Here is an 18484-nt window from a genome sequence, read left to right as displayed (position 1 = left end):
CAAGGGCAAAGGCCCTGGGGCCAAAACATGCTTGTGCCTGAATCAGAACAAGCAGGGGTGAGTAGTAGTAGTTTGATACCAGATCATGTAGGACCTTATAGGCCACCATAAGGTCTTTGGCTTTTCCTAGAGCCATGAGAAGAGGAGGGTAGTGGTCTGACTGACATTTTCGAGCTATTGTATTATCAGCATCGAGACCATCTCATTCCAGCCCTTAATGCCGACCTCCCTCCCAGTGAACTCGGCAGCCTGGCGGCCTTCCAATCTCCTTTACACAGGCATGGCCTAGACCTTGGGGAAAATATAATAACGATGATGCCATCAACAAACATTTAACAAGCATGTGCTAAACTGTTCACATTCATGATCTCATTTAAACCCCTCAACCAGACTGAGAGATGGATAGTACTACTCTCCCATTTTACTGATGAGGGAGCTGAGGTGCAGAGTGAGCTAGTGGGTTGTTCGAGGTTAGTAAAAGAGGTGGGGTTTGACTTTAACCTCCTACGTCAGATACCTGGGCTAGACCCTGTCTCCTTCTTCCTCGGTGTGTCCCCAGCCCACCCCAACAATAAGTAGTACCTTGGAAAGGAAGAAACTATTCATGCCATTTCCTCATGGGACAAATTGATACATCACGAGCTTCAAGTGTCCCAGGCATTGTGTCACGGGCTTTCTGGCAAAATCCCACCTAATCCTCCAAAACCCTGTGAGGTACTTACTATTATTAGTCCCATTTTTGAGGTGAGGAATCAGGAACTCTGTACCAATCTGTAGCCTCTGCCCATGGCTGTTGGCTGTGCCCCGCCCTCTGGTGGTGATCAGCAAGGTGCCTCTTGCCCTTCAGCCAACCCCTCAGACCTGGGGCAGCCTGAGGGAGCCCTGCCTGCACCCCCATTCCCCCCACCACTGTGGTCCTCCTCAAAGCACCCGTCCCTCCTGATAGACTCATGTACCTGTGTGACTGCTAATGTCGGGAACATTAGATAGAACAGAACATCTTAGAATGCAAGCTTCAGGAAGACAGGTTTTTGTCTGTTTTGTTCCCTGCCACATCTCCAAGTGCAAATAACAGCCCCAGGCCCATAACTGGTGCTTGAGAATGTCTGTTAACTACATCAGCCAATCAATCATCAGTCAACCAATATGCAGACACCCACAATGTCTGAACTGGTCACCTTATTTTATGAACTCAGGATTCTGAAGTTAGGAAAGAAGTAGCGTTTTTGTTTCCCTCCTTTTATCCTGATACCTTCTGGTAGAAGGGGCTGGGAAAACCCCCCACAAGTTGCCCAGAGTGGATTTCCCTCTAATAGGCCCCCTCAGTTGAGTTACCGAGAATCCCAGGATGTCTCAGACACAGGCTTCGTGCCTGCTAAGCGAATCCATTTCGAAGCATTTGTTTCTGTGTTACATGAATTTGCATCTCGTCCTACATGACGTGTATGACTACAGTACTGTTTGTACAGCGAGGGGTCTTCTGATGGGATTCAAGTGTAAGTTCTGCTTATTGAGGGTTCTGTCCTTCTTCCTGGCCCTAAGAATGTGTAGTCTTTACAACGAGACCTGATTTAGGGCTCTGAGACCCAGACTCAACTTAGTCATTAGCTGTGTGATGTTGGACAAACACTGTGTATCTCTGGGCCTTAGTTTTCATCATCCATAAAACAGAAACTGCAAAACTATGGAATTTCAAAGCTAGAAGGGATTCTAGAGGTCATTTAGTCCAAGAGCTACAAATGCAAATACCTTCAGAGCCCAGGAAGATAATGGAAATATCTGAAATAGTCACATTAAGACAACAGGGAGTGGTGGACGCTGTGGCAAACAAGTGAATTGAATTTAAAAAAAATTAGAACTCGTGTGCTGGCTACACAATAGACCTCTCCAGGCCCAGGTTGGCCCACAGTTCTCCAGTTTTCCATCCCTTCCTGATTCTTGTCCAGCCCTATTATTTTGCACATGAGGAAAACTTAGGCCCACAGATGGGACTTGAACCGCCAAAGGCATCCATGGCAGACGTCAGCTGTAATGATCACGCTGTCCGGTGCCTCTCATGGGATCCCTGAAAGGATTTAAGGAGGTGATAATGGGGGAAATGCCTTTGAAGAACAGGAAGCACCACTTGATCGCGGGGGATTGCCATCACTTCATCTTCTGACTGGTGTCCCCCCCTTTAAAATCCTCTCCAAAGCACTTTCTCCCGATAATTCATTTTCCCCTCGCGGCGAGCCGGGCACCTCTACTGCTGATAAGGAAACAGACTCAGCTTAGGAGAGAGATCAGAGATCTGAGGGCCTGACCAAATCCTAACAACCAATTTAAGGCAAGTTTGGTGGCAGAGCTTGGCCTGCACGTGGTGAAAGAAGCCTGTCTTTGGACCAGGAGCACCCCGTTCTCTCCCCTGCTCTGCCACCATCTGCCCTGGGGCAAGCGACATAACCTGTTGTTGTGGGAATTAAATGAGAGCACATGTGTGACGTGCCCAGCGTGGGCTGGCACTCAGGAGGCAATCGCTAAGTGGAGCCCTCTCCATTATCATGATCATTGCTTTTATTCCTGTTATCAGCTCCTGACGTCCCGGCCTTTCATCCATCAAATCTATAGCCCCCATTACTCTGCTCTGAGAGCTTTATGCTCCATCTACACAAATGCCCGTAGGTGAGAAACCAGAGGAAATTTTATTCTCATTCTCTGTTCCTGATGGCTATAATGAGGTTAAAGACTTGGGGATTCAAAAATATCTTCAGAAATGAGGAGGAAAGCCAATCAAGAGGACTTTCCATTTTTAATAACTCACCTTTAAGCCCACGCCTTTCTGACAAGCCAGCCTATTGTTGGAGCCCAGGTGAGGTGCCGGGCTCGAGCTGAGGGGTCGTGAGAGGTTGTCCTCAGAACTCAGTCTGCCTTGGCTGGGGAAAGCCCTGCTGGGTCGGTCTGTGCGCCTGACAGCAACTACACCGTGGCTTGCAGCCTGTGGAATACGGACTGCGGACCCCCGCCCCAGGCCGAGCAGCCTCCCTCCAGCTCACACTGTGGGTGTGTGTATACGTGTGTGGTGTGAGTGCACATTTGTGTCCGTGTGTGTGTGTGTGTGTGTGTGTGTGTGACAGAAAGGAGAGTGACAGTGAAGTAGAGAGAGAGTCTACTCCCAGGGCCTTCTCCCTGCAGAGAGCACCCATCTGCCAAAATGTCCAGAAACAAGGCAGGGGAGTGAGGAGGTTAGGGTTTCACAGGGATTCAAGGAAACAGTTTAAGAAGACGGCCAACAGCACGGCTCTGGAGGCCGGCTCTGCACTTCTCAAATATCCAATAGTTGTGACTATTTTACTTAACGAACTCTGCTCTCAGTCACCTGTCATATTGTCTCAACTGATCTTGGCTGCACACCCAAGACAGGCACTGTATCACCACCACTTCACCCGTAATAAAACTGTGGGTCCCTTCCTCCATGAAGTCTTCTCTGATTACTTGACCCTTCCCTCCAGCCCCCACCCCACCCTGCCAGTGCGTCTCCCCTTCTTAAGGACGACTACTGTTCTCTGTCTTAACACCCACAAGAGTTAATAACAATAGCTACCAGCTACTCTCTGAAGTCGGTTTTCTTACACTCATTTTACCAATGGGTCAAGTGAGGCTCAGAGGGGTCAGGAAACTTACCCAAGGTCACACAGCTAGGAAAAAATGCCAGAGCTAAGGTTTGCACTCAGTTTTAATTTGTTTTGTTTAGTTCAGAGGTCAGCAAACTATGACCTGTAGGCCAGAGCTTACCTGCCACCAATTGTTGTAAATAGTTTTTTGGACCAGCCATGCTCATCCATTCACATATGGCCTGTAGCTGCTTTCTCCCTAAAATAACGGAGTTGAGCAGTTGCAACAGACAGCATATGGCCACAGAGCCCAAAATATTTGCTATCTGGCCCTTTCACAGAAGAAGTTTGCAGGCTCCCTTTTTAGTCTTTTACTCCAGATCCCATGCTCTTCGGAACGGCGCTGTTTTGCCGATTGGCATTTGTGGCGCTCTGTGTCTGTCGCTTTCTAAGAGGTGTGGGAGAGGTGTTCAGTTTTATCTTCCCAACTGAACCCAATCTACCTTGGAGCAGCGAGCCTCATACAACAACCAGTCTTAGGACCCACGACGGGCTGGGCTGGGTCATCGCTTTGCCAACCACTCTAATCCCTCCAGCTGACAGCTCACATAGTAGGTTCGCAACCAATACCCAAGGAGTAAGAAGAGAAAACTCTCCTGGAGCACACCCAGCATCTGAAAACCCAGCAAGTGCCCAACACCGCCTGCCTCCCCTCCCCAGGGAAATCCCTTTCTCACCAAGCAAAAAGTCAGCTTGTCTCTCCCCAGACAGCAGACAGCAGACAGCAGACAGCCCCAGAGCTCACTAATTACCAGAGAGCCTGCTACAGCCCCTCGGGGAGCACTGCCTCATTTGAATTCCAACCCCAAATGAAACCAATGCCCACGTTGTATCCATTTTTAAAGCGTCGCGCTAAGGCCGTTCCTTCTTGGTGATCTTGTTTTTCACAGACCACAATTAGCCCTCTGGAGAATGCCATCGAAACCATGTCTACAGCCAATGAAAAGATCCTGATGATGATCAACCAGTACCAGAGTGACGAAAGCCTGCCCATTAACCCGCTCTCCATGCTCCTGAATGGGATCGTGGACCCAGCTGTCATGGGAGGGTTCGCCAAGTACGAGAAGGTGAGGGCTTCTGCTCTCCAGGCCCCCGGGGGTGGGGGTGGGCAGAGCAGTGGCAGGAGGGCCCAGGGGCAGACGCAGCTGCACATCACTCATCCACTGGCTGTTTACCCCCCAAAGGGACACTTCAGCTTGGTTGACATTACACACCTTCCAAAGTTTCTGTGCCTCGCTCTCATCCCCTTCCCACCCTCATTGTCACACTCTGCTAGACCAGGAGGAGCAGGGGCCAAAGGGCCTCTTATTTCACTGGGCACATCCAGATACCTCTGTGAAGGGAAGGCTCTAGGATGACTGTGAGTCAGATCATTAAGGTACAGGAACCACGAGTCAAAGTACATGACTTTAAATGACCTCTACAAATGGAAAGAAGTGAAACTCAGAATGTCTGAAAATATAAAGGCTAGGAGATCAACTCTAAATGGGGGAGTTATAATCTAGATATCCAGGTCATAAGATCTCTCCATAAATGCCCACATATTTTAGCTATAGATTCCATTTTTGAGCCTCCTAGTATCCATGGCAAAAAAGGGAAATGCCATCAATTATATGAGTCATATTTTCCCCTCGGGGAAAATACCAATTTCTCAGTAGGAGGACATAGCTTTCCCCAGCACTGAAGTAGAGTAGAAAGTCCTCATTTTGTTTTCACCTAGGCCATACATTAATGGGACGCTGAGGGGAAAATGGACTCCTCATTTGAATAAATCTCAGGGTGAATTCCCTATTATCGTTTCTGTGTTGTCCATTGATGTAAAACTAAGAATAAGACACAGTAGTATAATTCAGGGACAGTGATTTCCAGTCCCCCAGTCAGTCCTTCCAGCTGCTCTCAGATCCCCGAGAGTGGTCATCACTGGTAACCCTTTGTTCAGCCCTGAAGCTGACAAGTTATGTCTGTATATATGCGTGCGCACATGCAGGGCGTGAGCCCCAGAAACTGCTAGGGGCTGCCAAGGTCACCTGCAGTGAGGGAGGTGGTGAGGTGAGCTGGAACACCCACCAGGTGAAACTCCTCACTGAGTTCTTTTTCCTGGAGGAATGCTCTCAGACGAATGTGCCTCAGAATCCCCTGCAGGGCTTCTTAATTCTCAGGTCTGCCCCCATCGCCACCAGAGGTTCTGACTCACGAGGTCCGGGTGGGACCCGAGAATCTGCATCTCTGACAAGTTCCCAGGTGGTGCTGATGCAGCTGGTCTGGGGACCCCACTGTGAGGACTACTTTCCCAGGGCTTGTGGCCCATTCCCAGTGGGTACTCATGTGAGCCTCCAGGAAGAAGAAACAATGTCAGTTCCCACAGCTCCCTGACTCGTGCCCCACCCAATCTCACGTGACTTCATTCCTGCCCCTCTCAAATGGAATCCTACCCCAGTGCCATAGCCATGGGTTGCGGGGTCTATGCCAAATGAACAGGAAACCCCAAACGCCTGTCTGTCCTCCCAGGCCTTCTTCACTGAAGACTACACCAGGGACCACCCTGAGGACCAGGACAAGCTGAGCCGCCTCAAGGACCTGATTGCGTGGCAGGTAAAGCAGAGCTGACTGGGGAGAGGCCAGCCTCCGTCCTTTCCTCTCCCTATTCGCGTGCCCTCAGCTGCCCTCTGGCTGGTGTGGCCTGGTTTCACTTGGTCTCCTGTGCCTTGGCTTTCAGCCCTTCTGCAACTGTTTCACCTGAGCAGGCTCGTCCTGGAACTGGGCTTTGGGGCACTGCACTCTTGGGGTGCGCGTGGGTGCCAGGCCGCAATGCTATGCCGCGTGTTGCTAAGACTGCTGTACTGCATGTTGACTTCCGGAGGTGGTTGTTCCCAGTGGGGCTGAAATGAAAGCCAGGTCCCCACGCAGCACAGCAGTCAGATCATGGAAGACTTCGGTCCCCACCCCCACCTCTCCTGCTAAGGCTGACCCAGTTTGTTGCAGATAATGCTCAGATGGATATCAGGTTTTGAAAATAATCGAGGCCTTTGTTTGTTTGGTTTTTGGTCAGGGGGCCTGCATTCTGCACAGGCTGCTCAGCCATCCAGAGCCAAGCCCTCAGAGCTGGAGGGCTCAGTCCTTCCCCCTGCTCTCTCTTGCTATGGGCTGTCTTCCCCGCATCCCTTCTCTCCTTGCGCAAACTCCTGTCCCTCCCTCCAGGCTCTCCTTCTCTCTGACTCTTCCTGTGCAGGCATCTGTCTTTCTCCCTCCCTCCTAGAAGTTCTTTGCCTCTATCCCTGCCCTCTGTCTTTTCCTCTCTCTGCCCCTGCTCCCAAGTTACTCTTCTTTCTGCTTGCCTTCCTCTTCTCTCTCCAATTCCCTCCCTCCTTTCCCCCTTCTTTCTCTGGCTCTCTGTGTTTCTCTCCCTCTCTCCCACTCCTTAGAGAAAGAAACAGTCCACCCGACCCCTCCCCCAGAGGCTTTCAAAGACCAGGCTCCCCATTCTGGGCCTGTGGCAGCCCCCTCCTCAAACAGCATCCTGCTCTCCATGGACCACTCAAACCCAGAGACCAGGCGGGCTCTAGAGGGCTCGAGCTGGAGGGAGGCGGCTGCGGGAGCAGTGCCACTGTCTATAGCTGCCTGTCCTCCCTCCCTCACTTCTTGCCAGTGGCCCTGCAAAGAAAAAGCAAGCTATTGTGGCAGGGGTTTTTGTTACTCTAGGGAAATCAGGGAATGAGAAGCACTGGGTGCAGCCTCCTTTCTTAAAATAAGGATTCCTAATTCAGGTCCTTCTCTGCCTCTGCCAATCTATGCAAAGTGAGGCTTTACAAATGAAACGCCAAGCGCTGCACAGATGCAGTTTCCTGAATGCATTTTGTGTGTCTGAGGTTTTCTCTCCTTTCTTACCTTGTGCCACCTGTGAAACCCAAACATCCCAAGGTCCCCAGCCTTCTGAGGTCATCATGCCCTTTAATACTCAAGTGGTGATATTCCTCTCCCCACCCCCAGCTTGGGAAGCAGGAGGCCCGGCTGGGATGAGTTCCCTTCCTCAGATATTTCGAGGTGCCCCAGGGAGGGCCAACATGTCACGCAAATTTGTTTAGTTCTTCGGTGTCACTCTCGGTCCACGTCCCTGACCTGGGCCTCACCATTGGGCAGGGCTTGTCACCTGGTAATGGCTTCTCGACGCTGTGTCCACTGCACCCACAGCATGGAGCTCGGCCTCACAGCACAGCTAACACCAGGCTGTGCCTTCCCAGGAAATTCTACCAAAGTCTGGGCGCTAACGGAGGGGCACTACGAAGAAAGGAGACTTTGAAGGCCTGTAGGGTATCAGATGTTACAGCCCTAAGAGCCATTAGCGAGGCCTCTTCAGACAGCGCCCCCTAGTGGCCGTCTTCTCCTTAGCACCGTCCGGATGCCTCTCGCCGCCATGTTGCAGTCTGAGACCCACTCAACCCGGCAATGAAGATTGCCCTGGGCCTCGTCCCTCGCACCTGGAGTCCAGGTACCCTCACTAGGAGTACCTGCACCCAAAAGGTGCTGCCCCGCGCGTGGTGCAGGCTGCCATTTTACATTAGCACACGCAGCAGATTCGCTCTTCCGAGTCCATTCATCCCATTCATACTTACAACTTAGCTGTACTGAGCCCCTACGGTGTGCCAGGCAGCAGAAAGAGAGCGCTGGAAAACTGTCATGCTCCCGGCCCTCTTGGGGCTGAATTCTTGATGGGATCAGATACTCTTTGGATTTTCTCAAAACATAAGAACCTTAGATTTCAAAGGAAAACGTATTTATATGTCTAGCAACCCAACAAAAGCTAAAGCTTTTGGGGTACCTTTTGTGTTCAAGATTTCACAGACTTCTATTGATTGCTTCTTAATTTGTGTTTGTGAAGATTTTCTCTATATTTATTGGCATGGAAAGATAGCTACAGTATATTCTTTTTTTAAACATTTTTTGAAATATTGCACACAGAAATGTGTGCATAACAAAAATATACAGCGTGTTGGTTCGTCGCAAGATGTACACCCGTGTGACTGCCACCCAAATGAAGAAACAGAATTCTGCCAGCACCCAGAAGTCCCTCTCATGCTCCTCCTAGTCACTGCCACCCCTCCCCCAGGTTGACCATGATTCCTGCTTTAAAGCAGTAATCATTTCCTTGCTTTTTAAAAATAGTGTTTATCACGAAGCACTCATTCCTAAACACTATCATTTACTTTTGCTTATTTTTGACCTATATATAAATAGAATCACACACTACACATTCTTTTGTGTCTAACTGATTTTTCTCAATATTATGCCTGTAAAGTTCATTCATTTTGTTCTACATAATCGTCCATTCATTTTCATTGTTATATATTAGTCTATACAGCTGGATAGTATAACTATACCAAAATGTATTTATTTTTCAACTAATGGATATTTGGGTTGATTTCAATTGGGGCTATTGTATTGTATTGTATCAGATGTTCTGAACATCTTCATACACGTCTTTTTTGGGCACACATGCACAATTCCTGTCGGCTGTACACCTAGGGATGGAGTTGCTTGGTTATGGTTTGTGAGAATACCTGGCTCTGGTAGATACTGCCAAACGTCTATCAGCCTAGCTTAGTTTTGCCTGCTCTTGAACTTCATATAAATGGTATTATACTGTATGTACTATTGTGTGTCTGTGTCTTTTGCTCAACATAATGCCTTTGAGATTCATCCAGGTTGTTGCATATATCAGAGGTTTTTCTTTCTTTGTTTCTAAATGTTATCTGTTGTATGAATATACATATGCCACTAATACACCAATTTATTTTTCCATTCTGGCAAATAATTGTTGGTGGACATTTGAGTTGTTTTTAGGGTTTGTATAGTATGAATAAAGTTGCTGTGAACACTCTTGTTCGTGTCTTTCGGTGGACACAGCACTCAGTTCCCTCAGCGTAGGTCTAATAGTGGGACTCCTGGGTCATGCATGTCTAGTCTTACTGGAAACCAGGAAACAGTTTTCCAAAGCAGATAAACCAATTTACACTCCCACCAACAACTTCTGCGAGTCTGAGTTACTCCACATTCTCACCGACACTTGATACTGCGAGTCTTTTGAATTTTAGTCTTGCTGGTGGTTGTGAGGTGGTATCTCAGTTTAATTTTAATTTGCCTTTCCTCCGTGAGCCACGATGCGCATTACCTTTTCATGCGTTTATTGGCTAATTGGATAACCCTTTTGTGAAATGTTTGTTCAAAGCTTTTACTTATTTTATTAGCTGAATTATCTTTTATTATTAATGTATAGGAGTTTATATATATTCTAGATACGAGTCCTTTGTCAAGTATATGTATTGCAAATATCTCCTCTCAGTCTGTGGCTTGCCTGTTCACTTTCTTGATGATGTATTTTGATGAACAGAAGTTTATAATTTTGATAAGGTCCAATTTATCAATTTTTTTTCCCCTGATCAGCACTTCTGTATCGACTTTAAGGAATCTCTGAAACCCTCACATCATGAAGATATTCTCCTAGTTGGAAGGTTTATGGTTTTATCTCACACATTTAAGTATATTATCCATTTTGACTGGTGTGAAGTAAGGGATAAATTATTTTTCTATATAGATTTCAAATTAGTCCAGCACCATTTGTTGAAAAGACAATTATTTCCCCAACTTTGACATAAAATAATCATATATGTGTCAGTCTATTTCTGGACTTTCTATTCTGCTCCACTCGTCTATTTGTCCGCGTTTGCACCAACACCACACACTGTCTTAATTACCATGGTTTTATAGTAAGTCTTAAGATCAGGTGGAGAGCATACTCCAGATTTTTGTTTCCTTCAAATTTGTCCTGACTCTTCTAGTTCTTTGTATTTTCATATAAATTTTAAAATCAACTTACCAATTTTCTCACTTCCCCCCAAAACACATTGATATTTTGATTAGGCATAGATTAAAGATATAGGTTAATTGGGGGAGAATCGCTCCTAACAAGATTCAGTCTTCCAATATATGAACATGGAATCTCTCTCACTTTATTTAGTTCTTTATCTTCACTCAGCAAAATTTTGTAGTCTTCAGTGCAGAGGTCTTTCATGTATTTTATTAGATTTATTTCTAAGTAGTCAGTATTTTTTATTCTCTTATATATGGTATTGTTTTTTTAAATTTTACTTTCTGTTCGTCAATATGAGCACAATTGATTTTTTTTGTATGTTGACCTTGTATCCAGCAACTTTACAAAATACACTTATGTACAAATTGTTTGTGCATTCTTTCGGATGTTCTGCAGATACAATCATATCATCTGGTAATGTAAAAAGTTTTACTTCTTTTCCAATCTTATGCCATTTAGTCCTTTTTCTTGCCTTATTGCACTGATGAATATAAGGAGAGAGAGAGTACATCTGTGTCCCTGTGTCAGGGCAAAAGTCAGTATTTCACAGAGTGGGATGTTGTGAAGATTTTCCATTCTGTGCCTGGTTTGCTGGTTTATCATGCATGGGCTTTCAATTTGTCAAATGCCTTTACTGCATCCATTGGGATACTCATATTGTTTTCCTCCTTTATTCTGCTAATGCAGTGAAGTTTATTAGTTGACTTTGGAAGATTAAACCAACCTTACATGTATGACATAAATCCCACTTGGTCATAAAGTATCATAATTTTAGATATTGCTGAATTCTATTCACAGATGTATTATTTTGGATTTTTGCATCTATGCTCAAAAGAAATATTAGCCTGTAATTCTCCTTTCTTGTAATATCCTTGTTCAATTTTTGTAACAAAGTTATCCTAGTCTCAAAAAGTGAGTTGGAAATTATTCCCTATTTTTCAATTTTTTGGAAGAGTTTATATAATATTTATCAGCTGTTTTCTAGAATTTGTCATTGAAGCCATATGTGCTTATTCAACTTATTTATTAATTTTCGGTTTCCAGTTTCTTTTGTGTCCTTTTTGGTACATTGTGTTTTTCTGGCAATTTGTCCATTGTATCTAAATATTAAATTTATTGACAAACTTTTTAATAATATCCTCTTATGATCTTTTATAATGTTTGTACTTCCTGTAGTGATAGTCCTTTTTAAATCCTGATATTGATTATTGGTACTTTCTCTTTTTTTTATTAGTCTTATTAGGGGTTTATCAATATTATGTCTTTTCAAAGAACCAATTTTTAGCTTTGTCAGTCTTCTCTGTTGTAAGTTTTTCTTTTTTCATTCATGTCTACTCTTTTATTATTTCTTTCCTTTTTACTCTCTTTGGGTTTAATTTGCTATTCCTTTATTAGTGTCTTTAGATGGATGCTCAGCTACTTGACTTTCTGTCTTTTCTAATATGTAAAACTAAAGCTATAAATCTGCCTCTATTTACAACTTTATATCTCACAAGTTTTTATATGTAGTATTTCCATTATCATTCCTTCCTTATTTTTATTTATATAAAATCTTTGTTTTATTTCATGTTATAGAGGATCTTTTCTGTTTATATATATTAATTAAAATTTTAAGAAATAATGTTTTCTTAGGCTTTCTTCATTCTCTGTTTCTTCCAAGTTTCTTCCTTCCTTTTTTGCTTCCTTTCCCATCTGTTGGTTCTGATCTCTGACTTTCATGTTGGAGAATTTCCTCCAGTGCCTGGTGGTCCTTGGCAGTCTCTTCATAATTAAGAGTGAGGCACTAAAGAGCTGAATGAAAATCTATGAACATGAGAGGGGGCATTACCATATGGTACCTGAGTGATCCACAGATGTCTATATCAACATGGGGCCGTTCACTTTTCCCAGAGCACATCCTGCGAGCTGTTGCATAGGAAGATACTCCTGGCTACTGTGCTGCTGGAATTTGGGAACTGGGAAGTGAAGGACTCACAAGCAGTATGCAGACTTCCCCTTCAACCCACTATTTCCAGTCTGGCTCCTCATCCCTGCTCTCTGTTGTGCCTGGTACCCTGAGCCCAGAGCGTTTGTTCTAATTGTTCTAGAGGATAAGCTCCTGCTTCTTGGGGAAATGGGAAAATATAACGCTTGGCTACAAGGTGAAGCAGTGGAGTCTGGAGATCTAATTGTTCCTGCACAGAATTGCAACTCATCCCTCTGTGTTCGGCCCCTCCACTCACTCTAGCTTTTCTGGCTCATCGTTTACCATCTTTCTCTGCAGATCCCCTTCCTGGGAGCTGGGATTAAGATCCATGAGAAAAGAGTGTCAGAAAATCTGCGGCCCTTCCACGACCGGATGGAAGAATGTTTCAAGAACCTGAAAGTGAAGGTGGAGAAGGAGTATGGTGTCAGAGAGATGGTACGGACAGTCCCTGTGGCCGGGAGGGGTGAGACAGGGCAGAGGGGCAGGAGAGGACCATGGGGACCAGAGCAAAGGGACCTGCTCTGGAGGAGAAGGGCCTGAGGGCCAGCATTGCTGGAGCTGATGATGCAGGGGAACCTTCCTGTAAACGTGGTCCCTCAAAAGTCACCCCTAGATAAACACCAGGTACAAACTGAGCCCTTGCCCTTAAGGGACTGTGCTAATACTAAAAACAACATTGATGAAGCACCTAGAACGTGCCAAGTCTGATCTAAGCACTTGACATATACTAGGCCGTTTAAGGCCTCACAACAAGCCTGGGAGGTAGGAATGGTTTTTAACCCCTTGTCCCTCTTCTGGAGGTTCAGAGGCCTTAAGCAACTTGCCAAAGGCTACACAGCAAGTGAGTGCAGGTCAGAATTTGCACCTGGCTCAGTTGGCCTCCAAAGCCAGTGCTTTTGGCCACTCCATGACCTAAAGGGGCCATTGGACTGGTGCTCACAGGGACGTCTTTATCCTCTTCCCCAGGAAGTGGAGTCCTAGAACGTCAAGGCTATGCGGTCTGTTAGAGGCCGTCTGGCCCAACCCTCTCATGTTACAGATGGGAAAACCGAGGCCCAGAGAGGGGAAGTGAGTCACCGGAAGAGAGTGCAGATGAACTCTCGCCTCTTGTCTTCTGGGCCAAGAGTTTTTCCTAGAGACAGGTTGCCTCTTCCAACATTTGCTGCATGGTGCCACAGCCAATTCTGGTGTCAACTCCCTGGTGAGGTCAGATCTCACAGGTTAAGGGCACTGTCCTCCATGAGACTCTGCTCCCTACAGATGCCAGCCACCAGCCCCAGGGCTGCAGGCCACTTCTGACCAGCTGGTCATACATCTGGAGTCCCACTACGCTTCAAGTCTGATAATTCCACAGAACTCAAGAAAGTGCTATACTTATGATTACAGTGTTATTATAAAGTATACAACTCAGGACCAGCCAAATGAACAGATGCATAGGGTAAGGTCAGGGAGGGTCCCTAACGCACAGCTTCTGTGTCCTCAGGATGCGTCACCCCACCTCCCCTACCAGCACATCAATGCAGGATACCAACCAGGAAAGTGCACCCTAGCCTGAGTGTCCAGGGTTTTTATCGGGGTTCTATGACATAGGCGTGACTGAGTGAATCGTTGGCCATGTGGTTGCAATCAGTCTCCAGCCTCACCCGCCTCCCCAAAGCTAAACTGATAGTCTAAGATTCAAAGCCCCAGCCCTGGAATCTCATGGTTGGTCTTGGCCAGCCCATCCTGAGTCTTCTCATTAGGATACAGGGTCCACCATGAGTGACAAAGACACTTCTGTCACAGGAAGGTGCAAGGATTGAGAGAGCACCTCCCAGGAACCAGGAATGAAGGACCCCCAAATCCTTTATCAAACAACCACCCCCAGCCTCAGCCAGCCAGGAAGCTTTTGCCCTGATGTCCTGCTCTGCCCCACAGCTCTGCCTGCCCAGGTGGAGGAGGGTGGGGGCAGGAGGGTGGAGGCCACATCACCCCGCTCCCACCAACTGTGGGGCCTGGCTGCTGACCACCTGCTCTCCTACCCACAGCCCGACTTCGAGGACCGGCGAGTGGGCCGCCCCCGGTCCATGCTGCGCTCCTACAGGCAGATGTCCATCATCTCTATGGCTTCCATGAACTCTGACTGCAGCACACCCAGCAAGACCACCTCCGAGAGGTCAGTGCTGGCCCCAGGCTGCCCTGCACCCCGACCACTCTGGCCCAGCCCCGACAACACCACCTGCTCTCCTTCTGCCCCAGGGCCGCCCTTGCCCTGCCTCCTCGCCCTTCTGTTTGAAAGCCTTTCCCTACCTGGCACCTCATTAAATCCCTTGCAATCTCCCCATGAGGCTGCCATCCTTAGTGCCATTGTTAGAGGCCCCAGGGCCCCAGAGGCAGGTGGCTGTTCCTGAGGACCCAGCAGGACTCGCCCACAGCCTGCAGACTCCCTGTCCCTCAGTGCCAGCTTCAGGCTGCATCTTCTTGCCTCTGCCAGGGCTCCGGGCCCTCCCTCCTCCCCTCCCAGAGCTCATCCTCCTGCAGCCACCCGGCCCTCTGTCGGGGTCCCCCTCCCCCACCCCCAGAAAAGCCTCTCCCCTTCCACCTTCCTGGAGCCCTCCCCCGGCTCGACTACTCTGATAATAGGTCCCAGGAACCCAGCACCCCACAGCCAAGAATGTGCTAAGGGCCCTTGGACCTAGTCTCCTGGCCACTCTGCAAGGTCACTGCAAACACCTTCATTCACTGAAAAGGAAATCATGGCTCAGGGAGGTTGAGCGATTTGCCCAAAGTCACTCAGCTAAAAAGTCGCCATGTCTGGCTATGAATCCAGATCCATATTTTTAACTAGTTTTCTCTTCTCACCACCAGTCTTTCTTTCTTATGCCTCACTTCCTCCGATTTCGTTCTGCTCTGTATTCTGAATGTTTGAAAATTAAGCCAGTGGCTCCCCAAACTCTGCCAGGTTAGCTGGTTTACCCCCCGACCCTGCAGGACAATTGGCTCAGCCTGCCGGTCCCCCGGGCCCCCTGCCTCCCAGCAAGGCAGTTCCCCTGAAGCGCTGACCGCAGTTTCTGCTGCATCCCTCTTGCCGTTCAGCTTCGACCTGGAATTAGGATCCCCCAAGACTCCGAAAGCGGAGCCAGAGGAGCCCATCTCTCCGGGGAGCACGCTGCCGGAGGTCAAGCTGCGCAGGTCCAAGAAGAGGGCCAAGAGGAGCAGCGTAGTGTTCGCCGACGAGAAGGCGGCAGCCGAGTCAGACCTGAAGCGGGTGAGTGGCCGAGCCGGGACGCCCCTCCACCCCGCCAGCGAGTCTCCGAGCCAGGCTTCTCTCCAGCATCTCTGCCCTGGTGAGGTGGGGGTTCCGGAGGCCGTGGCTGCGGGGCAGGCAGGGCATGTGCTCACTGGGGCTTCTCGCAGCACTGACGTGGCAGAGCCAGGATTTGACCCCCGGCCGTGGGACTCAGCCTGTGCGAGTCCTTCCCACCATCGCACAGGCTTTGTGAGGCTCTAGAGGAGCCATGCAGCTCACCCACTGAGCTGAACGGGCCCGCAGCCCTGCGGGGGCGCCGCGGGCATTTGTGCGTCTCTCGGCCCTCTATCCCCAGGGCCATTCTAACCACTGACCTCCCAGACTCCACTAGGCGCCTCCAGTGTAGCCGGAGCCCCGCTGGGGACGCAGAGATGCTATCTTACTGCCCTGCCTTTGAGCATTTCGTCTCATAAACTAGTACTGTTTATATGAGACTCGGTGCCAGCAGCCCTGGGTTCAATCCTAGCTTCTCCCTGAAGGAGGTTTGTTGAAGGAATTCTGGGAGCCTAGAGGGCTGGGGAAGGGATTAACTGTCCTGGCAAGTGAGGGGGGCCAGATGAAAGGGCAAGGGGCCAGCTGACATGCCTTCCAGTGAAGAAAGGATCCTCCACAAACTTCCTAGTAGGCCTCAGAGGCTACTCTTGCCAGGGGCAGAAGGCTGGAAATAAGTCTTCTGTGTTTCACAATTCTAGAGAGTGTCATTCCCATGATAATCTAAATGAATATCCTCCATCCCTGAAGTTGTAGAGTAGGCAACCTGAGCAACCATACATGGCAAGCTGGCATGGAATGATATAAAAAAGAACAAGTGAACCTAGAGTTGGGTCCAGAAGCTTTGCCAAGCCCTCATCACTGACTTGTCAGGGCCCAGAGGTGCCTTACATTAAGCCTCTGTGGTGTATGTGCATGTGTGTTTGTGCTGTATTCATCCAGCTTTCCAGGAAGCACGAGTTCATGAGTGACACCAACCTCTCAGAGCATGCGGCCATCCCCCCCAGGGCATCCATCCTCTCTCAAATGAGTTTTGCCAGCCAGTCCATGCCCACCATCCCAGGTATGCACCCTGACCCCACAGCGTGAGCTGTATAGAGGTAGTGCGGGCCACCAGCCTGGGGTGGAGGGTGGGCAGCGACCATGTCTGCACAGCAAAGTGGGCTGGGCATGCTGGGGGCAAGAGGCTCTGCTCAGAGCCCTCCTGTTCTCTGAGCTCTCCCAACCCCCACCCTCTATGGTGAAGCCACCCCAGCAGGTCCCAACTGGAGCCAAGCTGAGGGCTGCTGTCCCTCTGGTTCTCGAGAATCACTGGGAGTCCCTCTATTCTCAGTCAGCCAGGCCTCTCCAGGGGCCAGAAGGCTCTGTCCCTAAGCCCCGTGTTCCTTTTTGGACCTGGAAGAGTGTTTCTGGAGCTTATGGAGGCTGACCCCACCCTTCACGGCTGCAGAGTGTGTGTTACGCGGATGCTGCCGTTCGCTGCCCTGTGAGGAGGCTGGCAGCACACAGACGACCGTTCCTATTCGCAGCGGGGCCCGAGGCACGGCCGGGAGCGCTCCACCCACGCCCAGCAGGCTGCAGGGCCTGCCCTGCCAGGGCTCCGGGCCAGGCCAACCTGGTGCCCCTGGGACAGGCGGGCGGGGCTCAGCAAGGACCCTGCTAGCTCTGCGCTGCCGTCTTCCCAGTGCCGCCCGGTGCCCGGCGCTGGGCTGACTACTTCTCCTTCCTCATTTCACTTACACTTCCGCACGCCTCTGATGGGGATAACGGCATTAGCCCCTTGTATGGATGAGGACACTGAGGCACCGAGCATGTCAATCTCCTGCCTGTCGCAGGTGATTAAGTGGCGCAGGCTGGGTTCAGAGCAGGCCCCCTGCCCCAGAATGTGTCCTCACACCAGGCAGGACGGCCCACACGGCTGCGGCGCTTGTCTGGCACCAGCCGTTCACTCTCGTCCGCTCAGTAGGCCTCACGACGCCTGGAGGCTGTGCCTTTACCCCCTCTGACCACTGTCAAATCCCAGGGTCCTTAGGAGGGAGGAGGCAGCTGGTTTCTCCGGTCTGTGTGGGGCCGCTGCCTCCAGGGAAAACGAGAAATCCGGCTTCTTTGTGTTGGAAGGGGAAGGAAGAGTCAGCTCACACTGCCTCCCCGCCTTGGGACAAAAGGAAGTCAGGGCCCTGGGGCCAAGAGACCGTCCCCCACATCAGCGCCCACGTTTTCCACCCAGAAGCCTTCGGCCGAGGCTTAGATGAGCCCAGGAGGCAGGCCCGGGTCCTGGGGTTTGGCACGCCTCAGGAAGAGGGGACAGCATCAACAGTACACAGGCCTCCCCTCCTCCTGCTTCGTGCCACAACCCGTCCTCCCTGGATCCTGTGTCCTGCGTCCCCCAGGTCACCCTTCCTGTCCCTTGGGCACGCCTCTCCCGCCCACCAGGTCACGCCCGCTCTCCGCTCTCCTTCCAGCCCTCACACTCTCAGCGGCGGGTGTGCCCGGGACGGAGGACACCGGTTCGTCCCTGCGCCTCAGCCAGACCTTCCTTCCTCTCTCAGACGGCGACAAGAAGACGCTCAAACGGAAGAAAGTAAATCAGTTCTTCAAGACGATGGTGAGAACCCAGACGGGTGGGAGGACAGGGGATGTGGGGAGGAGGATGGGAAGAGAGCAATACAAAAAGCAGAGAAAATGGGGGCTGTGAAATATGTGTGTGTGTGTGCGTGCATGCG

The 18484-nt window shown here is 49.4% G+C and overlaps 1 protein-coding gene across 1 annotated transcript in view; it reads left to right on the top strand.

The window, feature by feature from the left end:
- Positions 1 to 18484, top strand: part of DOCK2 (dedicator of cytokinesis 2) — a 406061-nt gene that overhangs the window by 386210 nt on the left and 1367 nt on the right. The window contains exons 45-51 of the mRNA XM_014850884.3: positions 4541 to 4717; positions 6159 to 6242; positions 12779 to 12916; positions 14509 to 14636; positions 15557 to 15728; positions 16704 to 16824; positions 18224 to 18366. Of these exons, the coding sequence (XP_014706370.1) occupies positions 4541 to 4717; positions 6159 to 6242; positions 12779 to 12916; positions 14509 to 14636; positions 15557 to 15728; positions 16704 to 16824; positions 18224 to 18366 (963 nt within the window). The remainder of the gene's footprint in view (positions 1 to 4540; positions 4718 to 6158; positions 6243 to 12778; positions 12917 to 14508; positions 14637 to 15556; positions 15729 to 16703; positions 16825 to 18223; positions 18367 to 18484) is intronic.

This window comes from Equus asinus, chromosome 9 (genome assembly GCF_041296235.1).
Source record: "Equus asinus isolate D_3611 breed Donkey chromosome 9, EquAss-T2T_v2, whole genome shotgun sequence".
Lineage (NCBI taxonomy): Eukaryota > Metazoa > Chordata > Mammalia > Perissodactyla > Equidae > Equus > Equus asinus.
The sequence above is the reverse complement of the archived record's forward strand: the minus strand, read 5'-3'. Positions and strand labels throughout refer to the sequence as shown.